At 40.1% G+C, this 13,492-nt stretch overlaps 1 protein-coding gene across 2 annotated transcripts in view; it reads right to left on the bottom strand.

Moving 5' to 3' along the window:
- Positions 1 to 13,492, bottom strand: part of LOC128642089 (interferon-induced very large GTPase 1) — a 290,478-nt gene that overhangs the window by 21,435 nt on the left and 255,551 nt on the right. The window contains exon 6 of one of the 2 annotated variants that reach the window (XM_053694746.1): positions 10,771 to 11,001. The exons of the other annotated variant lie outside the window; for it this stretch is intronic. Coding sequence (XP_053550721.1) covers positions 10,771 to 11,001 — 231 coding nt within the window. The remainder of the gene's footprint in view (positions 1 to 10,770; positions 11,002 to 13,492) is intronic. 2 annotated transcript variants of the gene reach the window in all.

A 13,492-nucleotide genomic window follows, 5' to 3' on the forward strand; every position in this document is an offset into this window, starting at 1 on the left:
CCAGCCCTGAACAGGGCCCTTTGCGGGGCATGCCCCAAGAATTTCAGCTCTTTTGCCTGTAAAAGAATAAATACAATACCCCCCCCCCAACATTACAACCCACCACCCACATACCCCTAATCTAACCCAAACCCCCCTTAAATAAACCTAACACTAAGCCCCTGAAGATCTTCCTACCTTGTCTTCACCATACCAGGTTCACCGATCCGTCCTGGCTCCAACATCTTCATCCAACCCAAGCGGGGGCTAGACATCCACTGAAGAAGTCCAGAAGAGGGTCCAAAGTCTTCCTCCTATCCGCAAGAAGAGGACATCCGGACCGGCAAACATCTTCATCCAAGCGGCATCTTCGATCTTCTTGCATCCGGTGCGGAGCGGGTCCATCTTGAAGCAGGCGACGCGGATCCATCCTCTTCTTCCGTTGTCTCCCGACGAATGACGGTTCCTTTAAGGGACGCCATCCAAGATGGCGTCCCTTGAATTCCGATTGGCTGATAGGATTCTATCAGCCAATCGGAATTAAGGTAGGAATATTCTGATTGGCTGATGGAATCAGCCAATCAGAATCAAGTTCAATCCGATTGGCTGATCCAATCAGCCAATCAGATTGAGCTCGCATTCTATTGGCTGATCGGAACAGCCAATAGAATGCGAGCTCAATCTGATTGGCTGATTGGATCAGCCAATCGGATTGAACTTGATTCTGATTGGCTGATTCCATCAGCCAATCAGAAAATTCCTACCTTAATTCCGATTGGCTGATAGAATCCTATCAGCCAATCGGAATTCGAGGGACGCCATCTTGGATGACGTCCCTTAAAGGAACCGTCATTAGTCGGGAGACAACGGAAGAAGAGGATGGATCCGCGTCGCCTGCTTCAAGATGGACCCGATCCGCACCGGATGGAAGAAGATTGAAGATGCCGCTTGGAGAAGATGTTTGCCGGTCCGGATGTCCTCTTCTTGCCGGATAGGAGGAAGACTTTGGAGCCTCTTCTGGACCTCTTCAGCACCGGATGATGGATCGCCAACCCCCGCTTGGGTTGGATGAAGATGTTGGAGCCAGGACGGATCGGTGAACCTGGTATGGTGAAGACAAGGTAGGAAGATCTTCAGGGGCTTAGTGTTAGGTTTATTTAAGGGGGGTTTGGGTTAGATTAGGGGTATGTGGGTGGTGGGTTGTAATGTTGGGGGGGGGGTATTGTATTTATTCTTTTACAGGCAAAAGAGCTGAAATTCTTGGGGCATGCCCCGCAAAGGGCCCTGTTCAGGGCTGGTAAGGTAAAAGAGCTTGTAACTTTTTTAATTTAGAATAGGGTAGGGAATTTTTTTATTTTGGGGGGCTTTGTTATTTTATTAGGGGGCTTAGAGTAGGTGTAATTAGTTTAAAATTGTTGTAATATTTTTCTTATGTTTGTAAATATTTTTTTATTTTTTGTAACTTAGTTCTTTTTTATTTTTTGTACTTTAGCTAGTTTATTTAATTGTATTTATTTGTAGCAATTGTGTTTAATTAATTTATTGATAGTGTAGTGTTAGGTTAATTGTAGGTAATTGTAGGTATTTTATTTAATTATTTTATTGATAGGGTAGTGTTAGGTTTAATTATATCTTAGGTTAGGATTTATTTTACAGGTAAATTTGTTATTATTTTAACTAGGTAACTATTAAATAGTTCTTAACTATTTAATAGCTATTGTACCTGGTTAAAATAATAACAAAGTTGCCTGTAAAATAAATATTAATCCTAAAATAGCTATAATATAATTATAATTTATATTGTAGCTATATTAGGATTTATTTTACAGGTAAGTATTTAGCTTTAAATAGGAATAATTTATTTAATAAGAGTTAATTAATTTCGTTAGATGTAAATTATATTTAACTTAGGGGGGTGTTAGTGTTAGGGTTAGACTTAGCTTTAGGGGTTAATCAATTTATTAGAATAGCGGTGAGCTCCGGTCGTCAGATTAGGGGTTAATAATTGAAGGTAGGTGCCGGCGATGTTAGGGAGGGCAGATTAGGGGTTAATACTATTTATGATAGGGTTAGTGAGGCGGGTTAGGGGGTTAATAACTTTATTATAGTAGCGCTCAGGTCCGCTCAGCAGATTAGGGGTTAATAAGTGTAGGCAGGTGTCGGCGACGTTGAGGGGGGCAGATTAGGGGTTAATAAATATAGGGGTCGGCGGTGTTAGGGGTAGCAGATTAGGAGTACATAGGGATAACGTAGGTGGCGGCGCTTTGCGGTCGGAAGATTAGGGGTTAATTATTTTAAGTAGCTGGCGGCGACGTTGTGGGGGGCAGGTTAGGGGTTAATAAATGTAATACAGGGGTCGGCGGGGTTAGGGGGCAGCAGATTAGGGGTACATAAGTATAACGTAGGTGGCGGTCGGCAGATTAGGGGTTAAAATTTTAATCGAGTGGCGGCGATGTGGGGGGAGCTCGGTTTAGGGGTACATAGGTAGTTTATGGGTGTTAGTGTAGTTTAGGGTACAGTAGTTAAGAGCTTTATGAACCGGCGTTAGCCAGAAAGCTCTTAACTCCTGCTATTTTCAGGCGGCTGGAATTTTGTCGTTAGAGCTCTAACGCTCACTTCAGAAACGACTCTAAATACCGGCGTTAGAAAGATCCCATTGAAAAGATAGGATACGCAAATGGCGTAGGGGGATCTGCGGTATGGAAAAGTCGCGGCTGGAAAGTGAGCGTTAGACCCTTTAATCACTGACTCCAAATACCAGCGGGCGGCCAAAACCAGCGTTAGGAGCCTCTAACGCTGGTTTTGACGGCTACCGCCGAACTCCAAATCTAGCCCACTCTTTGTGAACGAGTTTGAACTTGGTGAACAGAGGCGTGTCCCCTACAAAATCCCAGTGATGAAAGCGCAATCTTGTTTAAGGGTCTCCTAGCCAGATACAATGTTGCAAGGCAGTAGGTTTCATGGCTAACTGTTTAAATAATGTTAAAATACAGTATTAAGAAGATATTATAAGTTATACGTCATTTCAATAGAAAAGGGTCCGATTTATTAATGTCTGGTGGACATGAAACGCTGCAGCGTATCATGTCCGCCAGACATCGCTGAATCCGGACAGCATACGCTGTCGGCATTCAGCATTGCACAAGCAGTTCTAGTGAACTGCTTGTGCAATGCCGCCCCCTTCAGATTCGCCGAGCAGGGGGTGTCAATCAGCCCGATCATACACAAATGGGCGGATTGCTGTACTCTGCCTCAGAGGTGGCGACTGAGTTAAAGGATTACTTTCTGTTATAATTTTTAAGCTAAACAACTAACATATTAAAGTTAATAAACATTAATTAAAACCTACTGACCTATATTTTCTCCAAAACGAAGTTTCATAACGTTCTAAAAGTTATATCTTTTATTCGCCGATGATGTCACGTTATCCTGCCCACTATTTTCAGCACTGTGTGTTCAAAATACTTAAACCAATAACTTTGTGTTTAAAGCGCCATTTTGAAACCTAGGTATTGTAAACGGATTGGTACAGAGCAAAGGATACCCACGGAGTGGGTTTGGAAAACAATTAAATTTGCAGATAAGATTTCTTATATACGGTAGAGATATGTTAATGAAATGCTATTGATAAAAAGCGTATTTGGGGTAGTTAGTTAGTAACAGGCATAGAAAATATTTACTTACAGTGGCCCTTTAAGGAGCAGCAGTCTTAATACCGCTGCTTCTTAATGCCCTTTTAAGGGCTATTTGTAATTTAGTATAGGGTAGGGATTTTTTTTATTTTGTGGGGCTTTTTTATTTTATTAGGGGGATTAGATTAGGTGTATATAGTTTAAAAAACTTGTAATTATTTTATTATTTTCTGTAATTTAGTGTTTTTTTCTGTACTTTAGTTTATTTAATTTAATTGTAATTAATTGTAGTTAATTTAGGTAATTAATTTAATTATAGTGTAGTGTTAGGTGTAATTGTAACTTAGGTTTTATTTTACAGGTAAATTTGTACTTATTTTAGCTAGGTAGTTATTAAATAGTTAATAACTATTTAATAACTATTGTACCTAGTTAAAATAAATACAAACTTGCCTGTAAAATAAAAATAAACCCTAAGATAGCTACAATGTAACTATTAGTTATATTGTAGCTATTTTAGGGTTTATTTTATAGGTAAGTATTTAGTTTTAAATATGAATAATTTAGTTAATAATAGTAATTTTATTTCATTTTTTTAAATAATATTTAAGTTAGGGGGGGTGTTAGGGTTAGGGTTAGACTTAGGTTTAGGGGTTAATACATTTAGTATAGTGTCGGCGACGTTGGGGGCGGCAGATTAGGGGTTAATAAATGTAGGTAGGTGTCAGCGATGTTAGGGACGGCAGATTAGGGGTTAATAAAATTTAACTAGTGTTTGCAATGCGGGAGTGCGGCGGTTTAGGGGTTAATATATTTATTAAAGTGGCGGCGATGTCCGGTCGGCAGATTAGGGGTTAAAAATGTTATTTAAGTGTTTGCGGTGGGGGGGGGGGGGGGCTCTGTTTAGGGGTTAATAGGTAGTTTAAGGGTGTTAGTGTACTTTTTAGCACTATTTAGTTAAGAGTTTTATGTTATGGCGTTAGCCCATAAAACTCTTAACTACTGACTTTTAAATGAGGTACCAGTCTTGACAGTAGAGGGTCTACCGCTCACTTTTTCCAAGACTCGTAATACCGGCTTTAGGAAAATCCCATTGAAAATATGACGTAAGTGGATTTGCAGTATGTTCGAGTCGCGGAAAAAAAAGTGAGCGTTACACCTGTACCTGCCAGACTTGTAATACTAGCGGGCATTAAAAAGCAGAGTTGGGACCTCTCAACGCTGTTTTTTAAGTCTAACGCAAGACTCGTAATCTAGGCGTGTGTTACTAATATTATTGCTCATACAGAATGTGTTAATAGTGAGTTCTACACAGGTACAAAAACACATCTCATTATGTCTACAAACCACAGATGGCATCTGAGTGTGACAACATATGACTGAGAGCAGAAATGTGTGCAGCTCAGCAGGTTAAAGTACTGTGAGTCAGTGAGTAGGATGGTGAAGAAGCTGTCATAGCAAGTGAGATAGTGATGTCGCGAACATAAAATTTTCCGTTCGTGAGCGGCGAACACGAACTTCCGCAAATGTTCGCGAACGGGCGAACTGCCATAGACTTCAATAGGCAGGCGAATTTTAAAACTTGCCTGTAAAATAAAAATAAACCCTAAGATAGCTACAATGTAACTATTAGTTATATTGTAGCTATTTTAGGGTTTATTTTATAGGTAAGTATTTAGTTTTAAATATGAATAATTTAGTTAATAATAGTAATTTTATTTCATTTTTTTAAATAATATTTAAGTTAGGGGGGTGTTAGGGTTAGGGTTAGACTTAGGTTTAGGGGTTAATACATTTAGTATTCTCTTTCTGGCCACAATAGAAAAGTTGTTTCAAGGGGACTAACACCTGGACTGTGGCATGCCGGAGGGGGATCCATGGCAAAACTCACATTGAAAATTACATAGTTGATGCAGAGTCTGGTTTTAATCCATAAAGGGCATAAATCACCTAACATTCCTATGATGTTGTATCGATCAGGTAGTGTAAGGGTTACGCCCGCTTCACAGTGACAGACCAAACTGGCATCGCTGTTGTCAGAGGCAGACACACAAAAAAAATGCCACACTGCTGAGCTCTGCAATGACGGCCTTCTGCTGGTGGCAACAGCATGCGTTGATTAGCGTGCTGTCTGGCTGACCCCAGGTGCTGATGCATGCTGTCTGACTGTGCCACTAGCTCCTTGCGACGACCTCCCCCTGCTTCCAACTCGTCTCCTCCTCCTCTCTGTCTCCCCATCTGAACTTTCCCCCTGTTCTTCTTCTCTTCTAGCGGGCACCCACGTGACATCCACGGACGCATCGTCATCATCAACCGCTTCACTTGTATCTGACAACTCAGCAAAGGAAGCAGCAGTGGGTACAACATCATCATCATCACACCGTACGTCCATGTGTGCAATGCTGCCTGACTGAGACATATCCCTGTTATCTACATCCTCTGGCAATAATGGTTGCGCATCACTCATTTCTTCCAACTGATGTGTAAATAAGTCCGCTGACAGATAAAGTGAAGCGGCTGTGGTGCTAGTGTTGGTGGTGGCGGCAGGCGGGCGAGTGGTAACTTGAGAGGTGCCTGAAGCTAAGCTGGAGGAGGATGATGCGTCAAGGTTCCGAGCGGAAGCTGTAGAAGATTGGGTGTCCTGTGTTATAAAGTCAACTATGTCCTCAGAACTTTTCAAGTTCAGGGTACGTGGCCTCTGAACACTGGGCATTATTCTAGGGCCAAAGGGAATCACAGCACCACGAACACGACGGCCCCTGCGGGGTGGCCTACCTCTGCCTGTCATCATTTCTTTTTCGATTAGTGGTACTATGCGTGCAAGCTACTGTGACAACAGATATGAGTGGCACTGTGCACTGGCAGAAGTTGGCAGAGTAGACGCTGCAGGCCTGACACACACGCTTGCAGACAACTAACTGCTATTCAATCTATTACAGTCAAAATTATATATTTTTTTTTAAATGTACACTACTGTTACACCAGATATGAGCTGCACTGGTGTGACACTGTGCCCTGGCAGGCAGGCACTGAAACGCACACGTGTGAAGGAAACTGACTGCTATTATTTAACACAGTCCAAAAAGTGTTGTTTTTTTTAAATGTACACTACTGTTACACCAGATATGAGTTGCACTGGGGTGACACTGTGCCCTGGCAGGCCCTGAATCGCACACGAGTGAAGGAAACTGACTGCTATTATTTCACAGTCAAAAAAGTGTTTTTTTTTTTAAATGTACACTACTGTTACACCAGATATGAGTTGCACTGGTGTGACACTGTGCCCTAGCAGGCAGGCACTTAAACGCACACGTGTGAAGGAAACTGACTGCTATTATTTAACACAGTCCAAAAAGTGTTGTTTTTTTTAAATGTACACTACTGTTACACCAGATATGAGTTGCACTGGGGTGACACTGTGCCCTGGCAGGCAGGCACTGAAACGCACACGTGTGAAGGAAACTGACTGCTATTATTTAACACAGTCCAAAAAGTGTTGTTTTTTTAAATGTACACTACTGTTACACCAGATATGAGTTGCACTGGGGTGACACTGGGCCCTGGCAGGCAAGCACTGAAATGCACACGTGTGAAGGAAACTGACTGCTATTATTTAACACAGTCAAAAAAGTGTTGTTTTTTTTAAATGTACACTACTGTTACACCAGATATACGTTGCACTGGCGTGACACTGTGCCCTGGCAGGCCCTGAAATGCACACGTGTGAAGGAAACTGACTGCTATTATTTCACAGTCAAATTTCTAAAAAAAAAAAAAATTAACCCCTTAATGACCACAGCACTTTTCCATTTTCTGCCCGTTTGGGACCAGGGCTATTTTTACATTTCTGCGGTGTTTGTGTTTAGCTGTAATTTTCCTCTTACTCGTTTACTGTACCCACATATATTATATACCGTTTTTCTCGCCATTAAATGCACTTTCTAAAGATACCATTATTTTCATCATATCCTATAATTTACTATAAAAAAAAATTATAAAATATGGGGGAAAAATGGAAAAAAACCCACTTTTTCTAACTTTGACCCCCAAAATCTGTTACTCATCTACAACCACCAAAAACACCCATGCTAAATAGTTTCTAAATTTTGAGTTTAGAAATACCCAATGTTTACATGTTCTTTGCTTTTTTTGCAAGTTATAGGGCAATAAATACAAGTAGCACTTTGCTATTTTCATACCATTTTTTTTTTTTCAAAATTAGCGCTAGTTACATTGGAGCACTGATATCTGTCAGGAATCCCTGAATAGCCATTGACATGTATATATATTTTTTAGAAGAAATCCCAAAGTATTGATCTAGGCCCATTTTGGTATATTTCATGCCACCATTTCACCACCAAATGCGATCAAATAAAAAAAATTGTTCACTTTTTCACAAATTTTTTCACAAACTTTAGGTTTCTCACTGAAATTATTTACAAATAGCGTGTGCAATTATGGCATAAATGGTTTTACATTTTTCTCTGGGATCCCCTTTGTTCAGAAATAGCAGACATATATGGCTTTGACGTTGCTTTTTGATAATTAGAAGGCCGCTAAATGCCACTGCGCACCACACGTGTATTATGTCCAGCAGTGAAGGAGTTAATTAGGGAGCATGTAGGGAGCTTTTTGGGGTAATTTTAGCTTTAGTGTAGTGTAGTAGACAACCCAAAGTATTGATCTAGGCCCATCTTGGTATATTTCATGCCACCATTTCACCGCCAAATGCGATCAAATAAAAAAAAAAGTTACATTTTTCCAAATTTTAGGTTTCTTACTGAAATCCTTTACAAACATTTTGTGCAATTATGGCACAAATGGTTGTAAATGCTTCTCTGGGATCCCCTTTTTTCAGAAATAGCAGACATATATGGCTTTGGCATTGCTTTTTGGTAATTAGAAGGCCGCTAAATGCCGCTGTGCACCACACGTGTATTATGCTCAGCAGTGCAGGGGTTAATTAGGGAGCTTGTAGGGTTAATTTTAGCTTTAGTGTAGTGTAGTAGACAACCCCAAGTATTGATCTAGGCCCATTTTGGTATATTTCATGCCACCATTTCACCGTCAAATGCGATCAAATTAAAAAAAATAGTCAACTTTTTCACAAACTTTAGGTTTCTCACTGAAATTGTTTACAAACAGCTTGTGCAATTATGGCACAAATGGTTGTAAATGCTTCTCTGGGATCCCCTTTGTTCCGAAATAGACATGTATGGCTTTGGCGTTGCTTTTTGGTAGTTAGAAGGCCACTAAATGCAACTGTGCACAACACATGAATTATGCCCAGCAGTGAAGTGGTTAATTAGGTAGCTTGTAGGGAGCTTGCAGGGTTAATTTTAGCTTTAGTGTAGAGATCAGCTTCCCATCTGACAAATCAGACCCCCTGATCCCTCCCAAAGAGCTCTCTTCCCTCCCCCACCCCACAATTGTCCCCGCCATCTTAAGTACTGGCAGAAGTCTGCCAGTACTAAAATAAAAGGTATCTTTTTTTTATATATATATTTTTTTAGCATATTTACATATGCTGTTGTGTAGGATCCCCCCCTTAGCCCCCAACCTCCCTGATCCCCCCCCCCCCAAAACAGCTTCCTAACCCTCCCCCTCTGCCTTATTGGGGGCCATATTGGGTACTGGCAGCTGTCTGCCAGTACCCAGATTGCAAATAAAATGTTTTTTTTTTATTTTTATTCATTTGTCTGTAGTGTAGCTTCCCCCCCCAAAGACCAATCCCCCACCCGCTCCCAGATCACTTAGATTTCCAAGTACTAAATATTTTGCACCCCTTTCTCCCACTTATAAAAAAAAAATTTCTGTAGTGTAGCGGTTCCCACCCGCTCCTTCCCCGTGCACGCGCCCGCCTGCCTCCTCCCGTGCACGCCCGCGCCCCTGGCGATCCCGCCCCCGATCCCGCCCCCCTCTCTGACAAGGACCGCATCGATGGCCACCCACCCGCCTCCCACTTCAGCTCCCACCCACCAACAAATGCGGCCATCGATGCCCGGTGCAGAGAGTGCCACAGAGTGGCTCTCTCTGCACCAGAGGGGTAAAATTTGTTATTGCAGGATGCCTCGATATCGAGGCATCCTGCAATAACCAGAAAGCAGCTGGAAGCGTTCAGGATCGCTTCCAGCTGCTTTCCAAACCGAGGACGTACGCCATACGTCCTCAGGCGTTAACTGTATTTTTTCTGAGGACGTATGGCGTACGTCCTCGGTCATTAAGGGGTTAATGTACACTACTGTTACACCAGATATGAGTTGCACTGGTGTGACACTGTGCCCTGGCAGGCCCTGAAACGCACACGTGTGAAGGAAACTGACTGCTATTATTTCACAGTCAAAAAAGTGTTGTTTTTTTTTAAATGTACACTACTGTTACACCAGATATGAGTGGTGGCACTGGGCAAGTGGGCACAGTATACGCTGTGAGCCTGACACACATGCTGGCAGGCTGGCAACTGCAATTAGATTACACAGGAAAAAAAAAAAAAAAGCAGACTGATGTTCTAGCCCTAAAAAGGGCTTTTTGGGGTGCTGTCCTTACAGCAGAGATCAGATGAGTCCTTCAGGACTGTAGTGGACACTGAATACACTAGCCTAGCTATCGATTTCCCTATTAAATCAGCAGCAGCTACACTGTCCTTCCTCTCACTAAGAATGCAGCTTCCAAATGAATCTAAAATGGATGCTGTCCAGGAGGTGGGAGGGTCTGGGAGGGATGGTCTGCTGCTGATTGGCTGGAATGTGTCTGCTGACTTTGAGGTACAGGGTCAATGTTTACTCAATGATGACGAATAGGGGGCGGACCGAACATCGCATATGTTCGCCCGTCGCGGCGAACGCGAACAAGCTATGTTTGCTGGGAACTATTCGCCGGTGAACTATTCGGGGCATCACTAAGTGGGAACAATATCTGACACAAAAAGAGTGTACAGTGCATATTAGGTTTTCTGTGAGACAACAGTCTGGTTTGTTTAGCAGCAGAAGTCTGAAGTGAGGGTCAGAGGATACAATGTGCAGATGTCACAGGGAGCAGTGACACAAAGTAAGGGGATGTTGTGTCATATTAGAGGGTGCAGCTGTGTCTCTCAGAGATATGCAATTTCTCCCAGTGAGCCCAGGCTGCTGTATTCAGGTGTCTGATCTGATTTACTCACAACTCATTTCAATAACTTCTTTCATTTCTTGCAGTTTTCTCATCAGTTTCTGATCAGCAAATAAAAACTCAGATGAAGAGCTTCCATGTTTAGACGTTTTCTCCTTCTCACTGAAGAGGAAAGTCTCTCGGGCCAGTCTCTCAATGCTGGGCTGATTCTGTAGGATCCTCCTTTTCTCCTCCTCACTGCTAATCTCTAGATCATCAATCACCACAATGACGTTATCTTTACCTACAGACAACATAAGTACGTTATCTTTACCTATAGACAACACAATGACGTTATCTTTACAAATAGACAAAATAATTATGTTATCTTTACCTATAGACAACACAATGACGTTATCTTTACCTATAGACAAAATAATTACGTTATCTTTACCTATAGACAACACAATGACATTATTTTTACCTATAGACAACACAATGACATTATCTTTTCCTATAGACAACATAATAACATTATCTTTACCTATAGACAACACAATTACATTATCTTTACCTATAGACAAAATAATTATGTTATTTTTACCTATAGACAACACAATGACATTATATTTACCTATAGACAGCACAATAACGTTACCTTTACCTATATACAACACAATGATGTTATATTTACCTATAGACAGCACAATAACGTTACCTTTACCTATAGACAACACAATTACATTGTCTTTACCTATAGACAACACAATGACATTTCCTTTACCTATAGACAACACAATGATGTTACCTTAACCTATAGACAACACAATTACATTATCTTTACCTATAGAAAACACAATTACATTATCTTTACCTATAGACAACACAATGACGTTATATTTACCTATAGACAGCACAATGACGTTACCTTTAACTATAGACAACACAATGACGTTTCCTTTACCTATAGACAACACAATTACATTATCTATACATATAGACAAAATAATGACATTATCTTTACCTATGGACAACACAATGACATTCTCTTTACCTATAGACAAAATAATGACGTTATATTTACCTATAGACAACACAAGGATTTTATCTTTACCTATAGACAATATGACATTATCTTTACCTATAGACAACACAAGGACATCATATTTACCTATAGACAACACAATTACATTATCTTTACCTATAGACAACACAATTACATTATCTTTACCTATAGACAACAGAATGACAATGAGACCTATCTATCAAGCTCCGTATGGAGCTTGATGCCCCGTGTTTCTGGTGAGTCTTCAGACTTGCCAGAAACAGCAGTTAGTGAAGCAGCGTCTAAATACCGTCGCTCCATAAACCCTGTTCGCCTGCTCTTATGAGGCGGACAGGAATCGCCACAATTCAACCTGATTGAGTACGAATGGGTTGATTGACACCCCCCTGCTGGCGGTTGATTGGCCGTGAGTCTGCAGGGGGCAGTGTTGCACCAGCAGCTCTTGTGAGCTGCTGGTGCAATGCTGAATACGGAGAGCGTATTGCTCTAAACATTCAGCGAGGTCTTGCGGACCTTATCCGCACTGTCGGATCAGGTCTGCAAGACCATTGTTAAATAGGCCTCATTATCTTTACCTATAGACAACACAATGACTTTCCTTTACCTATAGACAACACAATGACATGATCTTTACCTATAGACATAATAATGACATTATCTTTACCTATAGACAAAATAATGACTATATATTTATCTATAGACAAAATAATGACATTATCTTTACCTATAGACAAAATAATAATGTTATCTTTACCTATAGACTACACAAGGTTGTTATATTTACCTATAGACAATATGGTGTTATATTTACCTATAGAACATAATTACGTCATATTTACCTATAGACAACACAATTACATTATCTTTACCTATAGATAACACAATGATGTTATATTTACCTATAAACAGCACAATTACATTATCTTTACCTATAGACAACACAATGACATTATCTTCACCTATAGACAACACAATGACATTATATTTACCTAGAGATAACACAATAACATTGTATTTACCTATAGACAACACAATTACATTATCTGTACCTATAGACAACACAATGGTGTTTCCTTTACCTATAGACAACACAATTACATTATCTGTACCTATAGACAACACAATGGTGTTTCCTTTACCTATAGACAACACAATTACATTATCTTTACCTATAGACAACACAATGACGTTATCTTTACCTATTGACAACACAATGACATTATATTTACCTATAGACAGCACAATGATGTTACTGTTACCTATAGACAACACAATGACATCATATTTACCTACAGACAAAATAATAATGTTATCTTTACCTATAGACAACACAATGACATCATATTTACCTACAGACAAAATAATAATGTTATCTTTACCTATAGACAATATGACATTATTTTTACCTATAGACAAGACAATGACATCATATTTACCTATAGACAACACAATTGCATTATCCTTACCTATAGACAACACAATGACATTATCCTTACCTATAAACAACACAATGATGTTATATTTACTTATAAACAACACAATTACATAATATTTACCTATAGACAACACAATGCCGTTATCTTTACCTATAGACAACACAATAACATTATCCTTACCTATAGACAACGCAATAACATTATCCTTGCCTATAAACAACACAATGATGTTATATTTACTTATAAACAACACAATTACATAATATTTACCTATAGACAACACAATGCCGTTA

Source organism: Bombina bombina, chromosome 11 (genome assembly GCF_027579735.1).
Source record: "Bombina bombina isolate aBomBom1 chromosome 11, aBomBom1.pri, whole genome shotgun sequence".
Taxonomy (NCBI): domain Eukaryota; kingdom Metazoa; phylum Chordata; class Amphibia; order Anura; family Bombinatoridae; genus Bombina; species Bombina bombina.